This window comes from Varanus komodoensis, unplaced genomic scaffold (assembly GCF_004798865.1).
Source record: "Varanus komodoensis strain SLA01 unplaced genomic scaffold, ASM479886v1 scaffold6_2, whole genome shotgun sequence".
Taxonomy (NCBI): Eukaryota; Metazoa; Chordata; class Lepidosauria; order Squamata; family Varanidae; genus Varanus; species Varanus komodoensis.
Window position 1 is genome coordinate 7,141,160 of NW_025336346.1, and position 17,799 is coordinate 7,158,958.

Sequence of the window (17,799 nt, forward strand, 5' to 3'; positions counted from 1 at the left end):
GCTTATAAACTTTCTCTGTTGAATATGCCTTATTGCTTCTGTTATACAATTCACAATTTGATACTGGGGCAATTCAGAAGGGAATTTAAGGGGAATTAATAGACTATTCTTTACTATTCCCCTTCCCCAACTATGGAAAGCAATAAAATTTGCTGAACCAGCAAAGAGGAAGTGTGTTATTAAAGCCATGGAGCCCTTAAAATCCTCAGGCCGCACTCCTGTGCATGCTTCCTTAAATCCTGTTGAACTTCTGGCCAGACCTGCATGAAATTGCACTATTAGCAGATTTTTTCCCAGACTGGCAAGTGCAGCAATCACAGTAACAAATCATCACAATACAGATTTTGGGAACACACACACACACACACACACACACACACACACACACACACGGAAGAGCAGCACCCAAATCACTGGAATGCAAAAGGCTGACAATTATGTCATCTGAATATCTGGCAAAGTGGTTGAACCCCAGAACAAAAATTCCAGAGAAAAGGGCTAGAGAGAGACTGAGAGGGAGAGTTGCGGGGAAGAAACCTGATTTGGAAGCATGAACAAAAGCTATTTGGTCTCTTTTACCATTAAAAGCTAAAATAGTACCTTAGTTTGATAATCTGTGTTACCATATTACCAAGTTTTGTATTCTGGAAGTTAAAAACCTGTTTTAAAAGACATTATGGAATCCATGCTTAACACCTTTGCCTTTCAATACTCCCTTTTGTTTTCATAAAGAGCTCATTGGAAGAGAACTTGTGCAAAACACACATAATACTTGGACAGCATTTGTGGTCTGACTTGGTCAAAACAAGAATCCTGAGGACATTGTCTGGACATACAGTGACATTCACTAGCCAGGTAAAATAATTTGAATGCTATTTTCAGATTTGGGTTGATGTTCTAAAAACTGGGCCAGCCTGACATTTATCTTCACTTTATTATTTCCTTCTTAAAGTTTGTGTTGAAGTCTTCTGCCTAATTTCAAATGCCATAAGAAAGACATGTCCAATGCTTTCTTTTGAAATTGTCAGTGTGGTGTAGTGGTTAAGAGCACGGGACTGGGACTCAGACGACCTGGGTTCTAGTCCCCGCTCAGCCATGGAGCCACCTGGGTGACTTTGGGCCAGTCACAGACTCTCAGCCCAACCTCCCTCACAGGGTTGCTGTTGTGGGGATAAGATGGAGGAGGAGAATGATGTAAGCTGCCTTGAGCCCTTTGTAGGAAAAGGCAGGATATAAATCGGAAAATAAATAAATAAATAAATAAATAAAAGTATAATGTTCTATGTCTTATGGATTTAGCACAAAATATTATCCCTTTGGCATTTCCTTTGCTTGCTAGTAGATGTTCAAAATAATGTTTGAAGATGTTCCTAATCAATGAACAATTCTTGTTGCATTTCTTCCATCTGTCTAGGTAGCTTTCTAGACCAACATGGTACAGTGAAGCATCCAGGGTTCTCTGGGGCAATGTGTCCAAGCATTTGGATTAGCGGGGCTTATGTCATCATTTGCCACTACCTTTGGACTTTCTATTCCCTCTGAGTTTGGCTGCAAGTCACACAGCAGCTGGTTGGAAATGAATTTTCCTATATCCTGAAGTGCCTGATCCTGCCCAATCTTGGAAGCTAAGCAGGATCAGGCCTGGTTAGAAACTGGATGGGTGACTAGAGTGTGCAGTTCTATGTATATTGTTTTGAACCACTCAAAGAGCTTTGGCTATAAGCAGCATAGAAACGTTAATAATATTCATACTCATAATAACTGTCTGAATTGTTGGGTTCCCTTTGGAGGCATAATTATAGAGATTGCTGTGAGCACCTGCACTTCAAGATGTTCTGTGACAGCACTGAGCTAGATACATAACTGGATATATTTAGGCAGGAGATTGAAGACTAAGGAAGACATGGGGGCTGTCTTCAAGTATCTGAAGAGCTGTCATGCCAAAGATGGGGTACATGTACTGAGGACAAGACTAAAATCAATTGGTGGAATTTATTTATTTATTTATTTATTTATTAAAACATTTTTATGCCGCCCCATTCACCGAACAAGGCTCTTAGTTAAATACTAGGAGAAGTTGCATAGTGGAACAGACTAGCTCAGGTGGTGATGGGTTTTCCTTCCCTAGAGATATTTAAGTGGAAGCTGGACAGCCATCTCTCTGAGATGCTTCAGTAGTTACACCTAGTGTTGTAGATCTTGCATTGAGCAGGGGGCTTGACCAGATGACCTCAAGGTCCCTTCCAACCCTAAAATTCAATTATTCTAGTAGACAAGGCTAGGAGGAAATTGCATAATGCCTTCTGCTAGCTGAAGGACGTGCTGAGTTTCAGTTCTCTTTTCTTGTGTGTGTATCTTGTGCCAAGTCAAGGAAAGCCTTTCTGCATGCAGAGAGCTACCTCTGAAACCAAAATGTTCAAAGACAATCCTTTTAATAATACAGTAAGCTGATTCTCTTAGGGGGTCAATCCCATTTTATGAGCTAAGAGGAAAGATTGCAATATTCATCCAAATACATGGTTTTTTAAATTAACTATTCAGTAAATAATTCAGCTTTATGCAGATGATGAAAAGCGAGTAATATACCCAATTTAATTTTCATGTGAAACAAGAACTGTGATAAATATTGCAAAATAACCAGGAAAACTGGTGTAGCAATTAATTAGATTAGATTAGATAGACCAGTATAGAGACCAGTTGCCAGAAGAGCAAGAGAGGTGGTCAGTATTTTTTCCCCTTTGGACAGTTTATTTTTAGCTGGACACTTTTGGGGAGTAAACCACTTCCATGGCCTCTGATCTTCTAAGCCACCAAAAACTACTGGGCTCTTTCTCTGGCTGTACCATCAGACTGACTATCATGATAGAAGGGTAACTTGTTTAAAGAGCTGATGGCCCTCTTGCAAAGAACAAGTGAGTGCAAAACAGCTTTTGGGTGGGGGGTAGTGGGGGAGCATGCATACACACACGTCTGTGCTTAATAGTTCTGTCAAATCTTCTTAGTTTAATTCCACACACCCCACATCAAAAAACAATGTCCCAAACCTCTACCATACATGTTAGAGAATAATTGCCATGTAGAACATTGATGTAGGTGTCTTTGCACTAAACATGGAAACTGGGTTACAGTACAATCCTAGGCATGTCTACTCAGGAGTAAGCATGTATAGAATCGCCACCTTAATAGCCTTCCGATCTCCCCAGGAACCCCAGGAATTGTTCTGCAAGTAGGACTTGGAATGTCTTGGCAGAGAATCCTTCCTCAAACTACAGTTTGCAGGATTCTGTGGGTGAAGCCATCAATATTCACTGCATAGGAGGTGTGTCTGTGTGTGTGTTAAGAGCAGTTCCCCTCTAAAACATGGTCTTTTGATCTAAAGAAAGTGCAGTTTTATGTATTATTTAAGATTACCTTAGGTAGCTGACAAGATTCAGGCTGCTCTGTGCATTGGACTAGCTTTGTTCTTCTGTAGGAAAAAATAATGCATGCAGGTCATACTGTACTTGCAGCAAGACTAGATACCACAGATGTGTATGTAGATGCATTTTAATTGCCACGCTGAAACTTGCACCACTGAATAATCATGTATTACTTTCCCATTTGTCATGAACCAAGTACTACCAGTTTTCAGATGCCCCACAACAATACTATATGCTGAGACAAGGGAATTTGCCAGCTGCTAACGGCATTATACACACTGTCAGTCTAATGAGGAAACAACCTGCCTTGGACAACCTTGGAAATGTTCAGGTATGTTGGATGCTCTTTTTCCTTATGGAAACTGAGAAGGAGGCAGACTAGGAGGTCAAATACTTTATACAAAGTAATATAAAGATGTTGGGCATAATCACTTCCCCCCCATATTAATATGGAGAGCTCACCCATTAGCAGACTTCTCCAATGAACCCCCAGACAGGATCTGAATTCTGGTGGACAGCTTTAGAAATATGATTACTGCTCTGTGAAAACCCTGCGGATAAATACGAGAACTAAATGTTAAAAGATGTGTGCACCTCATCCCTCCCCCACCACCCCATTCTTCTTTTTAGCACTCTTAAATGAGAGGTACAAAACTATTTTCTCTTGAATCAATTGTGTCCCGTCCTTCTGGTGCTAACCGCAGCCCCCGAATTCCTGAGCAGAAGGGGCACCTTGTCTTAATTTTAATTGGCTATGCCCCCAAAGGGATTTTTATCATGCATGGATTCATCAATATTTGTAGAGGGAAGTCTTTTAAACAGGGTTATACAGCAGTAAAACTGCATTTGGATTGACTATGAATGTGAAAGTGGATATACCAGCTAAAGGCCAACAATGAGCTATTTACTTTGCATTTTTATCCTATGGTTCATATGGTGTGCATAGCTTGGAATCCATTTTGAAATGCAAAAAGATATAAAATACAGGAAATGCATGATTTAAATATATACTTACATACACATTTAGAGTTAAAATCTAAATTAGTTTAAGAACAGGTAAAAACTATTGCACTCTGTGAACTCAGGGTAAACATTCTTGGAAATTTTCTGGTAGTGGTGCTGGGAGCTCAGAGTACTGCTTTTACCATAATATTTATCCTGCCCTGAATAATAATTCAAACTGAATGTTATTGATTGTTCACATTTTAAGGGCATGTTGCCTTATTTGCTCTAAATCTGCCTTTCTCTTGTGTCTTGCAGAAAACAATTGCAGAGATTCTTGCTTCCGCAGAAGTTGCCAGCCGCTTTGAAACCATCCTGGAAGTAAGAAATCCCACCCACACATGGGTCAGGCAAAAAAAGTGTTTTAGTCATGACAGCATTTTCTCAGCATTTTCTCTGTGGCTTGTTCAGTACCACAGGGGTCTCTTTTCAGACATTTTATTTGAAGAGCATTAGGGATGTTAGAAAAATTTTCTCCATGGAGAGAACAAAGGGAGAGGGGGCAATAGCAGAACAGGTTAAAATCTGCAGAAAGAAGTAAGCTCTGGTTTGAAAGGTTTATTCTCGTAAAGGAAACCCACTGAGAGCATTTTGCTAATGTCTTCATTGGAGGAAGGTGAGATTTAGTCTTTTTTTCTTCTTTATAGAATGGGCTTTTTGGAAGCGTCCTGTAGCGTCTTTCTCCCAGAAAGAGTATTTCTTCCCACAAGAGGAGTATCTGGGTGCTTCTAGATTGACTGCTTTTAGTGCTAGCAATAAAAAGGCATCGCTCAACACTGTCTTTTTCCAATGCTCTCCTTGTTTGTTATTCTTTCTGCACAGAAAAGGAGCAAAACACAAGGGTTACATGTGGAAGTTGATGGTACCTATCTGGGCACACACCCCCTGCCAATTCCACTCTTAAGACTAGATGATTGCAGGATAAGCCCTCTCCTCAAATGTCTTCTCTTTAGAATCCTCTAGAAAAAAACATTTCCTTGGAGCTCTTCTTTGTGAAAGTCAATGCATGTCTGCTCAGAAGTATGGCCCATTGCATTCCACGGGGCCTGCTCCTGGTTAGCATTGCAGCATCAGTGCGCAAAAAGTTCAGATCCTTCTATCTTAGGGCTTTCCAATAAAGCACTAATATAAAATCATCTTTCTTGAAAAGATTTGCCAGTATATCAGGCAGAAGCCATTTTCTGTTTTCTTCAAGAACACTGACAGCAAAAGACAGGCTGTGGCTAGAATCCAAGAGAATTAAACACATTTAAGAACAGTTGCTTTTAGTGAAGTAATGCCTGTTTTGGATCTTAGTCAGAATGTACTAAAAAGAATGAATTAAATATTTAACGAAATCCCTCCCAGGGCAACAAAGAGAGTTCATACAAAGTTCCAAGGCTTCCTTTACAAAATATCTATGGCTTCAGTGCCATCGCACTGTGATTCCCCAAGCCCAGTTGACAGGTGGATCATTGATCAGTAAGAGGCAGCTGAATGGAATCTACCTGCGCTTTTCATATCAACGGTGAAAAATCCCTTGCTGTCAACTTGCAAGGACCCCTTTTCTTTCAGCTGAGCCCTCAGTTTAGTCTCTCACCCAGGAGGGAGATCTGAATGCCACCCAGAACTAGAACTATCTGGTTCTGCTTCTTTATATGAGATCTCCTGAACATGGTTGCAGAAGAAAGGTTTCTTCGTTGAAGTTGCCATCTCTGTTGTTTATGGATGCAGCTTATTAACTTTGCTCAGGGCACAGGAATGTGACTGGTTCTTCTCTCATTAACTGAGCCTGATCTAGCCACAGTTTGTCACACCTAGTCCTGGGGAAATCGGTGGCCTTTAAATGAGTTACTACTTGCTGGTATCGTTTCCATGGGACTCGTCTCTAGCTGGACTGGGGCCTGTATACGGAACATAATTCAAATGTACATTTTTACACCCAGCAAAATGCTGGGAGAAAAGTATAATGAATCATTCACCTTGACCTGTCACCATTGCATCAGGGTACACATGTAAAAGCTGTTATTTTACTAAATAAAAATTGTTTTAGCCCAGAGTGATCTATGGTGGTGCTTCATATTTTGTAGAACTGTGATATGCCTTCAATCCTGGACAACCCTGGACCTTTTACTGTATTTGTACCAAGTAATGAAGCTGTGGATAAATTAAGAGATGGAAGGCTAATTTATCTCTTCACACAGGTGAGGTCCTGGTTACAAATTACATTAGAAGAATGAGAAACTTTAGCACTCTCCTAAAGACATCTTCAGTCGTCATCTTGCTCATAGGCAGAGATGGTGCAGCTATACCATTCTTCCTCAGCTTGACTTCCCCCAGATTGAGCTAGCAGGGTCATTTGCTGGGGATGATGGGCACTGTGCTTCAAACTGTATCAGGTTAGGGAACTCTGGTTTGCTCTGTGGTTTTGCCTTAACTAATCTTCAGAGGAAATGAGCCAGTCATAGGACTTTCTTTTAAATGACTCGCCTCTCTGAAAGCCAACATGCTATAAAATTACTAAAGAAACCGCTATCCTGTAGGGATCAACATAGATTCATAGTTTTATAGAACAGCAGTGTCAGAAGGAGCCAAGAAGGCCATCAGGTCAATCCCGCTGCTGGTGCAGAACACTAAGTCACATTATCCTGTAAGTCATAGCTGCACATGCAGTTCTTCGTTTTTATTTTTACTACAGGTATTCCAGCTGTGCAGTCATATCCTATAATCTGTCAGTGTGTGATTTGGCGGGGCAACTGCATTGGCTCCTGGAGGCAATACTTTTGGAAGAATATAGACATTTCTTAAACAAAATGAAAGAAGTAACATTCTCTGTCCACTTTAGTCTCAAGTACAGCTACCCTTGCATACAGCCCAAAGCTTGAAACTTGCTTTAAAATATGCCCTCCCCACCCCCCACCCCATGTGTGTGTGTGCACATTGGGAAACCCAGAATTCAGGGACCCTTGATCTGTGATTTGTTTAGTAAGGCATCTGTCTTGGAAATCTGTCCTGCAGCTTTCTCAACACACTTGGGAAGAGAAACTGGGCAGGAGCACTAAAAAAAGATGCATTAGCACACTTGCTCGCTTTAGGATGCTGGCTTGACACTGGTTGGAGTGTACAAGCAGGATCTTCAGGGGGGCAAGTATTATGTGTCCAAAACAATGCCTTAGTTCCTGGGTTATCACCTTATCCTTTTGCCCTTGCTGGTCAGCAGCTTTGTTCCTTGACCTTTGGTACCTTAGTCTTACTGAATATCCTGCATACACAAGGATGTTATCAAAAGAATATCTGCTCAGAACATTTATAAATATTTAAAAAATGTTTCCATGGTATATACTTGAACTTTTTAGGGGGGGGAAACTATTCTTGGTATATTTGAACAAATGATGCTCTCCTTCCTTTAGTGCTTCAGGAAGAAACTCTGATTTGAGGCATAATTTGCATGCTCAAGCCTTTAGCATTTACATTAGCAATCAGCATCCATTATTGTAAAACATCTAGGGATAACACATAATTGCTTTCTTCCTGTTCTAGGGAATAAACAAGCTTCAGGAACTTGTGAAGCATCATATCTACCCAAGAGGAGCGGTAAGGTGTTCCCATTCCCAGCTCTAGGGGCTCATTTCTTCCCATTTCCAAGCAATCAGGTCCAGGTCAAGACTCCTTGGGTATTGGTTGGATTCATGGTTTTCCTGAGGCATCTTCACCACTTAAGCTTGCTATAGGACAGGTGGTATGGGGAACTGCAAACCCTCAGCATGTTGCTGGACACCAACACCCAGCATCCTCAGCCAGCACAGTTAATGATCTGAGGTGGGAAATGTAGTTCATTGACATCTGGAGCCTACAGGTTCCCTGTTATAGTGAGCTAAAGCAATGACCATAAGACATCACAAGCATCAAAGGACTTGATTATTCACTACCCTAGGCACTTTTAAGGATGCATTCATTTAAAGAAGACTTTGATATGCACATTTTGAAATAGAAATACATTTAAAAGCAGGTGATTTTGGTCCATTCTGTGGCAGCTCTAGCATATCCATATGTTTTGCAAATGGTTTTTCTAGATAGAAGATCTGCATGTTTGCTTGGTATTATCCACCTAATTGTATGTGTGATTCTAGGAAATGCAAACATTTCCTTGGAGTGAAGTATAGCACCTGCCCTCTGAACTGGCTTTTCAATAAGAGACAATTTGGTAGTAGCAGTCATTTGAATATTTGTTCCTTTCTTTGGCATCTTTTAGCAAGGCATTTCATCTCTGTGTCTCTGGTCTGGGCTCTAAAATCATTGATCTACTTGCAAATATGTAAGCTTTTCCCTATCAAAAGTCCCCAGGCTGCACGTTGCATACAACAGAACCTAACAACCCAGGAACTTCCTTTCTGCCCAGACCTGAATCTCAGATTTTGGAAGACTGGAAGGAATCTAAATACTGTCAGATTCCAGTTCTAGTAGACACATTTTAGAAACCAAGGTAGAGAAACTAAGTTTAATTCACACCCCTATTTTTGTTGGGCAATTTGCTTTGTACTTCCTTCTTATCCTCCTAGTTTGTGAGTTGAAGCCAAGGGGTGTAACCCGCAGCCAATAAAAGATTTGAAGCAGGAGCCCTATGTCCAAAAGTTGCACTTTATCCACTGCTACACCCTGGTTTTGTGGATTAATTGAATTCAGTGGGTGCATAGCAGGCTTCATCAAGTTTTCCTCTTTTCCCTCAAGAGCCTTATGCCTCACACATGTTTGAAATACTTCACTACTCAGTTCAGAATACTACATTTCTTATAGCCCTCATCCTGTATCATAGGTAATTGGCATTCCCATAGTGCACATTCTGTACCGTAAGCTACATACAGGTAGTCCTGCCAGTAAGTAGTCCTGTAAGACATTGTTACAAAGCACCTAGTCCAAAAAGTTCCTGATTTTGCCTTCTGCCTTCATATTTTCCCCACTACAGATCAAAACCTGCACAGGTACCCCAAGATCCCCACACATATATTGCGCTTTTGGAGTTGGAAATGACCCCTAATGTAGCCAGTTTTTTGTTAATGGAGAAGGGCCATAAATCAATGGCAGGGTACACGTTCTGCACACAAAGATTCCCAGGTTCAATTCCTGACATGTGCAGGTGTGTCTGGGAGATGCCAGCCACTGCCACACTGCTAAGTCAGTGTAGACCAGGGGTCTCAAACTCGCGGCCCGTGGGATGCTATTTTGTGCCCCCCACTTGATACCAAAGTTTAGTGATAGTGCAGCCCGCGCGTTTTCCTCACACGCACCGGCGTGAGTCGTTGCCCTGGGCGCAGTGTCCCCTCGAAGCTGCGCGCCGGGCCAGGCGGGGCGTGGGGGAGGGGCCCTGCGGCCTTCAAGCGCCGGCCTCCGGGAGCCACGTGGATGAGCGGCCCACCACCACCGCCTGATGTGGCCCAGCCTCACCCAGACTCTACTTCCAGCGGCCCCCAGGGAAGTTGGGTTTGAGACCCCTGGTGTAGACAGTACTGGGCAAGATGGACCAATACTCTGACCCAGTATAAAAGAGTTCCTATGTGACTAATCAGGGAAAACAATCACTTGCTTATTTAACTTTGTTTTCTGCATACTATAGGACAGTTAAACACAGTTCAGTGTAATTTATAACTATTTCCCCATATTGATGCTGAATGCTTGATGCTGCCACTCAACTTTCCCTTTCAATGAGATCAAGCCTTATTTATGAAACATGCTTCCAGCAGGTATATTGCACCAGGCCTCTTAGTCCCCAGGAACAGCGCATGGGGTGATAACACAGTTTCTGGACCGTTGTGCTTTGTTCTGCGGCAGGAAAAGGGGGAGTCTGCATAATTGAATGTTCCATCTTTAAAACGGCAGCCATATAGAAAAGCAGCTGTCAGGGAGAGAACTGTGTTGATCTGTCCCTCCCACCCATCCTGCCATGCACCACTGAAAGTCCAAGAGCAGTCTTGCCGTCTCTTTTGCTGTTTGTGTGAATGAAGCCTTAGCTCAGTGTAGCCAACGTTTGCCACAGTGCAGTTAGCTCTCAAATGGGCAGGAATCTTTTAAAGCCGATGGCATTCATCGGACTCGAATTGCTCCTGAAAAGATGGAGCTGCATTTCCTGCAGGTGTCTCATAAATCTGGAAGTACTGATGTCATTGTAAAACAAACAGGCACACAACACAAAGGGGAAGATCCTGATTGATGTTTGGCCTGCTTCCGCTCAGCTCGTTCTCTGTCCCATCCATCCTTTCCATTCCATAGACATCCAGGTGCTATTATCTGGGTGCATCCTGCCAACAGCTGGGCTGCTATTAGACAGAGCTCTTTCTCTGGGTGTTCGATCAAGGACTTGATAAGAAGCCAAGCGGCTTGCTGAGATATAAGTTCAGGGAATAAAAGACCTACTCAGGGGGCAATTGCTGGATGTGGATGCTGTGCCACCCTGCACTTTCAGATTTGGTGGCATTTGGTGTTAGAAGCAATGGCAGAGAGTCTAGGGAAGAAACCCACAAAAGTTCCTGGGAAGATTAAAAGAGTGAGTAGAATTGGTTCTAAGGAAGTTGGGAAGTTGGTTTTAAGTTGGGAAGAGCCGGGATCTTCACTTCACAGTCATCTGAAAGGAAAGGTCTAGCAGCCTGTTGCTTGTAATACAAAGGTGGGTGTTTACCGGTAATTCATGACAGGCCAGCTTGGCACTGGAAATGCCAGACTACAATATTTACAGAATTTCTGGTAATCATGTTATCGCTCAAAGCTGAACCACATTAAATTTAGGCAACCTGGCTAATTTAAAAGTCCCTCAACCATTTGGAAGGTGTCCTTTGTCGCTTATTTTAAGACACATGTTCAAATGTCCTGATTCCAAAATATTCTAATAAGCAGGATACTTTGGGGGCATGCGTTGTATCCAGCAGGGCATTCCAGTGGTACAAGTGATGTTTCACTAGCCCAGGAGTGCAGAACTGCCAGCCTGGCCTGGCCTCCACCACCTCTTGGAGTTCTTCCATGAGGTGGGCTTAGCCTCCAAGCCCCCCTCCCAAGGAATCCCCTCAGAGGCATCCCCACTGCTGCCTCCAGGCTGGATGACCTACGCTTGAGCTGCTTGTGCTGGGGAGAGGGCCTGTTATTGTTCACATGAGTGAGTGTCATTGCTCCTCATGCATGGAAATACTGCAACTGTTTGCACTCTCTTCACCACCACTCTGCCCTTTGATGGGCTGTTTTACAAATGCTCTGTTATCAGATAATTTTATTAGCAGGAAGGATGCCTTGAACTGCATCTGTACCACATTTCAGAATCTGATGGAAAAAGATCAAGGCCCCTGTAGTTTCAAGCCAGCAGATCTATCCAAGGGAGCAAATGTGATCAAGAATGAGTAACAGTTCTCAACTGAGCAGAGTCTAGATCATGGGTCCTCAAACTATGCCCCTCGGGCTGGATCCGGCCCACCACGCCCACTGATCTGGCCCACCATAGCACATGTGGCGAGGTGCCGGCTTGCTCACAAGGAAATTGTTTTGGACTCGCTCGGAGAAAAGGATCTCCTTGCGAGCAAGCCGGCACTTTGCTGGGTGATCCTTTTCTCCGAGCGAGTCCAAAACGATCTCCTTGTGAGCAAGCCAGTCCCGAGGCACCGGCTTGCTCACAAGGAGATCGTTTTGGACTCGTTGGGAGATAAGGATCTCTGCGCACGCCTGCCCCTGCCTTTCTGCGTGCACACGCCCACCCCCAGGCCTGTGTCCCCTGCCCACACCACCTTGGCGGTCCACGCCCACCCCTGGCACCTTTCAACTGGCCCCCTATTCAAAAAGTTTGAGGACCCCTCAAACGTGGTCTAGATCATGAGGGGAAGCTACCAAAGAAGCAAAGCACACAGTCACTGGACAGTTTAGAAGGCATCCCTCTTCATTTTTGCCCCTGTCTTTCTCTCCTGAATGGGTTGCGTGAAGAAGCAAAGGGGGACATGGGAGGACCACTAATGGGAGGTGGCCACATCTGGGCATAGCCCAGTCAAGTTCCATAAATGATGCAGGACAAGAAAAGCCTTTCTTTCATGGGAAAGGAGCCCTGTCTCTCCATCAAGCCAAGCATCTTGGTTAGCAAATGAAAGTGGCTAACGAACAGAAAGGGCCGGTTCATGATTCAAGTTCCTGAATGTCTCAGTGCAACACACACTTTGTTTTCCAGGTGAAAGCTGAAAAACTGGTGACCATGCCACATATTCTCACTATGGCAAATCAGATGCTGACAGTCCGTATCAGCGAAGATGTGAGTTCAGCCAATTGAAATGAATGTAATGCTGGTGGGGAAAGCCAGGCAAATGCTTGCGACTTTTGACATCTGCACAGATTTATGTAAACATACTGGGTCTCTGTGCAGGGCTTCCTCCGGTAGTAAGGGGACATTTTGATGGTTTTTCTACCAAAGAAGCATTTAGGCCAAGTTCAGTTTATTGCCAACTCTGCCTGACAGGGCTCTCTTTCAGTGTTTTCTTCCTGCCACAAAGTGGGCTTTACTCTGAAGCAGACCCCGTTTCTTTTACCACAGGGAAAGCTTCAGCTTGGTGATGCCGCCGTTGCCTTAAGCACAATGGACATTGTGGCATCCAACGGTGTCATTCATCTGCTGGATGGGATCTTCATTCCTCCGTCTATAGTCCCCATTCTGCCAAACAGGTGCAGTGAGCTGCATTACAGAATCAAAGAGGTGAGTCAAAGCTGTCCAGCCTCTATCCTTCTCTGATGGGCCTATGCTCTGTGAAAGTCTCTGATGAGGGGAAAGTCTGGGCCTCTGCACGGTGCATGCTCCATCTTGCTCACGTGGACCCCCTGGGTAATCATTTCCTTGGCGAAACCTTTCTGCTGAGTCAGCTGTTTCCCCAGTGAGTTTCCTCTTTTGCCGGGAGACCAGGAGTTAGTCTTCTGGTGGAGTATGTGGCTTTATTTTTCCGTGTCATGCCATTGATATTTATGACTCAGAAAATAGCTTGGCTTTCTGGAGACCTTCCTATTGTGACTGCCGTGAGAATTGGGGCTTTTCCTGTTGACACAGCTCCCACCTATTGGCCTGAAGATGTTTCACCACCTCGCTCAGAACATCTGCTTCCTGTTGCTGAGATGGCGAGACGAACAGAGCTTGCAGACATGACCTGGTTGCTCTGAAGTTGCCGTAGCAGCTGCGCAAGCGGAGCCACCAGCCTTCGACTCGCATTTTATTGATTGATTCGGAGACAGGGTTGTCTAGAAAAGTCCTCCTCCAGTGTCGTAAATGATTGCCACAAGGGGTGTGAGCTTTCAGAGACATGTCCAGGCAACTCAGAATCTTTGTGAAATAGAAGGTCTGCTGAGCAGGAACGGGGCTTCTTCAGCCACCAGAGCTGCTGCTATTCCTATTACTGGCCCTGGAGCACAGGCCTGCTAGCAATGGGTGCATGGTAAGAGAAGCCCTGCTGGATCACACCAGGGCTTGTCTAGTCCAGCATTCTGCCCACAGGAAACCCACCAAAGAGACATGGGTGCAAGTGTGCCCTCCCACCCATGTTCCCCAGCAGCTGGCATACAGAGGCACACTGCCCCTGCTAGTGGGGGTAGCATGTAGCCATCAGCACTAGTAGCAACCCTACTTCCTCCCCACAGAGCCCCTATTTGCCCTGACCCCCAAAAAATGAATGCAGGAAAAGGTCTGCTTCATGCGGTAGCAGCTGCGTAAGTGGCAACACCGGGAGGTTCGCGCACGCTGGAATTCATGCTGGCTGGAAACTGCAAGACAGGAAACGTGAGCTAAAAGCAGTGAGAGGAAATCTGGGATGCAAGGACAGGAGTAGCATAAGGAGGATGGCTTGGAGGAGTCCGTCATGTCCTTCACCAGTCTTACAATGACAGGACAACTGAGCCAGGCATCACAGTGGCAGGAATTGCCTGCCACAGTGGCAGGAATTGCCAGTCTGTATCAGCAGCTGTTCTGCCAGGCTGCTGAAAAATCAGAGCAGGTTAAACCTTTAAGGCTAAAGCCGGCTGCAATCCACATGTAGGAAGGCTCAGTGCTTCTTCTCTGCCGCAGAGCATGGGGAGATTGTCAGTGTAGAAGCAGCTGTTTTCCCTCCAGTTGGGTTTTCCAGATGCATGTTTACTGTGTTGGGTGATGAAAAACCCTGTGGGTGATAGGGATGCCCAAATTTAGGTAAATTCTTTCCATCTGTGCTTTGTCAGGTGTCTTCTATTCTGTTCTCTCTTTCTTGGTGGAATCAGTATTATTGCCCTCAAATCTCAGTCAGCTTGCAAGAATTCTGCATAGCACTAATGTTTTAATCCACATTAGTGGGTGCACACACCAATGAGCACATTACTGCTCATCCACATCAACTCCTAATGCAAGGTAGCTCGATCTGCATGACTCCGAAAAAGTGGGTCCACTTCAGAGTCTGCAGGTCAGATTCACAGGTTTGTTTGAATCCATTGTGTATTTTTCCAGCCTCTCTGGTGGTGCTGAAGGAGAATGTATTTTGGAAATGATGAGTTTTCCAGGGTGGGTCACTGAAAGGGACAGGCAGATTGTCCATTGGCTGGTATGACTGTCTCCTTTGCTGTTAGGAGCAATATGGAAAGGAAATCATATGAACTTGTTACCCTGATTTGAAAGAATAGGTATCACTTAAAGGTCTAAGTGAATATTTATTCACTTAAAGGTTCACTTATGGTTTTAGCAGCATGTGCAGTATATTTCTGTGGTCCAGTGGCTGCAATGCAACTAAGAATCTGACTATACATCTGACACCATAGTAAATTTTGAACTCCTGAAATAAGGCTTCTTATTCTTGCTTTTGTATTGCAGGGATCTTGTGTTGACTGTGGGGCCCTTAATACCAGCATTTGCCCACCCGACAGCAAACCTGTGGTAAAGAATTTGTATTATTTATGGTGGTGATGGTGCTAGGAAAGACTGCAATTGGTAATGTATGATCCCTAATAGGATCAGCAGATACCAATATGAGAAATGAATAGTGTCAGATTCTGCTAAGTTCAGCCACTGAAATCAGCCTTGGAAATCCAAAATTTGTTCCAAATGAAAGGTAGAAGTTCAGTGCATACCTTCCAATAAATGAAGAAAAGAAGAAAATAAAAATCCAGATCCACCAACCTTATTAAGGGGCAGATCCAGAAACACTCTCATGCCTTTTTGATGTCAATTAGTGTCCATATTCTGGCATAATGGGATACAAATATCTCACTGGCTTGACAAAGTCCACCTTGACTGTAGCAGGCCAGAATGAGTCATGATTAATTGAAATCTGTTTGAAAAGACTTTTATTTGGCTGCCCTTGAAAGGGGTTTTGCTTGCTGATGTCTCAGATCTCAAAACTCTTCCCTTAACTCTCTTTAAGGAAGAATTTCCCCCTTAACAATGTTTCTATTAGTTTTCCTGTCAATTCATGGAATTTCAGATTGGCTATAGCAATTGGCATAGTGGCTGGGTTCTCACAACATGTTAACCCAACATGGAAACCCATGATTGGTGTGTCAGGTTGGTTGATGTTTGACTTTTAAACCATTCTGACAACCCAGTAGCTCAGTTAGACTGACCCATGATGAGTTGTCATATTATTTCGAGGCTCCGGCGAAGGGGGCGGCATAGAAGTGTGCTAAATAAATAAATAAATAAATTCATCCTGGACAGCACAACCCACTGAGGCTCAAGCCAAACCACTGGTGAGCTGCTTGGTGAGTGGCAAAACCCCTTGAAGAACTAAGGGGGTGAAACCTGTCAGATGTGTCAAAAGCCCAGAAAGAGCCCTGCTTGAGAAAAAGGACCACAGCCCCCCTTCGCAGCAAGATCCCGTGTTTTTGGTGGGGGGAACCTCGTGTCTTCTAAGGATTGCTATTATTTCAGGAACATGTAAAATCAGTAAGAATTTCCTGACCAGGGTGCATGGGACGGGGGACATAATTGCTTCCAGTGATACCCTCTAGTGTATGGGGGAGATGAGACGCTTGAAATGGAGTGACAGATATTTACTGGGCTGCCTGTTCCTGGTTTGTGCCAAAAAAACAGTCCTAGCTGATTGGTTCGAGTGCTGCTTTTTGGAAGAGGTTGTCCGGATCGCGCACACACACACACACACTCGCTTCTCAAAGCCAGATGCCAAAATAAAAGCACCAAAACATATTTTGAAGTCTTGGCTGCTTTGCTGCACTCTTGTTGAGTTGAGCTTGCATGATCAACTCAGAGTGAGATCAGCAGCATTCACTAAAAGCTGATGTCGGGGTTTTTGCCTCCTCACTTTCTGCATTGGGAAAGGGTGGCTACCTTGGGCTGGACTGGCTCCTAACCAAAGCAATTTGCTGGTGACCCAATTTCTGCTGCGTCTTCATTCTCGTTCATTGTTCTGCCTTTTCACAAGGCCAGCCACAGGAGGCTGTCCTAAAAAGCATGATCAGAGCAGGATGCTCAGAGAAGGTGCTTGTGTGGCTTTTCCTGACGGATATGCTATCAGCCCTGTTTCCCTTGGTTCCTCTGGGAACTTCCTCTGCTTGGGATGATCTGATGGGTGCATACAGGTCAGGGACGAAAAGCACTCTCTGTGTCCTCATCATCCATTTTATTTCCAAAGGAGGATGGGAGCTTTCCCGAAGACTGTACTTACATCCATGATTCATTAGGCCTGCACACCATAAAGAAGGGTTGCAGGAGAAGCTGCAACCAAACTGTTACGGTAAGAGGAGTGGCTCCCACATATTTCCCACAAAACAAAAAAGTCTTGTTTTTGAGGAGTTGATTACAGTGCCTGTGATACAATGGGAGAGCCCAAGATCACTTCTTCCTTTTGGCAATCCCTCTTGTCTGTAGAAGAAAGGAGTTCCAAACATAAACATGGATCCAACAGAGCAGACTTGGTTCTGCAGTATTAAAATGGCATAACTCATGAAACAATGTGCAAAGGTTAGTTTAAATGTAAGGTATTACAGTGTAGTTTCAGGTGATGTCCTTCATCTTTTTCAGACGCCTGGATGCTGCAAAGGGTTCTTTGGTCCCAACTGCATCCCATGCCCTGGTGGATTTAGCAACGCTTGCTATGGCAGAGGAGAGGTAAGTGGCAAAGAGTCTTCTGCACAGCTGGAGAACTGGAAGAGCTTTGTTTTTTAAATTAATTTTTTTGAAATAGATGCCATACTGATGACTCTAGCTACTTTTTACAATGCGGTGCTTGTCTGAGCCATGGCTTCCTGAATTTTGATCCAAGTGCTAAGAAATAATATCAGGGATTGTCACATGGAACTAATGTTACAATACATTCTGTTGAACTTTGCAAAGAGAAACACAAATCACCTTTGTTACTCTACTAATGGGCAGAGCAGAATGTCCCCAGCTGTGGTATTGAACATATAGAAGGAAGTCATG

The 17,799-nt window shown here is 43.9% G+C and overlaps 1 protein-coding gene across 1 annotated transcript in view; it reads left to right on the plus strand.

Annotated features, from left to right (window-relative positions):
* The window catches only part of STAB1 (stabilin 1), a 115,030-nt gene that overhangs the window by 29,933 nt on the left and 67,298 nt on the right, over nucleotides 1–17,799 (plus strand). The window contains exons 12-21 of the mRNA XM_044451507.1: nucleotides 733–855; nucleotides 3,616–3,750; nucleotides 4,680–4,742; nucleotides 6,491–6,604; nucleotides 7,941–7,994; nucleotides 12,592–12,672; nucleotides 12,952–13,110; nucleotides 15,235–15,297; nucleotides 17,012–17,113; nucleotides 17,401–17,487. Of these exons, the coding sequence (XP_044307442.1) occupies nucleotides 733–855; nucleotides 3,616–3,750; nucleotides 4,680–4,742; nucleotides 6,491–6,604; nucleotides 7,941–7,994; nucleotides 12,592–12,672; nucleotides 12,952–13,110; nucleotides 15,235–15,297; nucleotides 17,012–17,113; nucleotides 17,401–17,487 (981 nt within the window). The remainder of the gene's footprint in view (nucleotides 1–732; nucleotides 856–3,615; nucleotides 3,751–4,679; nucleotides 4,743–6,490; nucleotides 6,605–7,940; nucleotides 7,995–12,591; nucleotides 12,673–12,951; nucleotides 13,111–15,234; nucleotides 15,298–17,011; nucleotides 17,114–17,400; nucleotides 17,488–17,799) is intronic.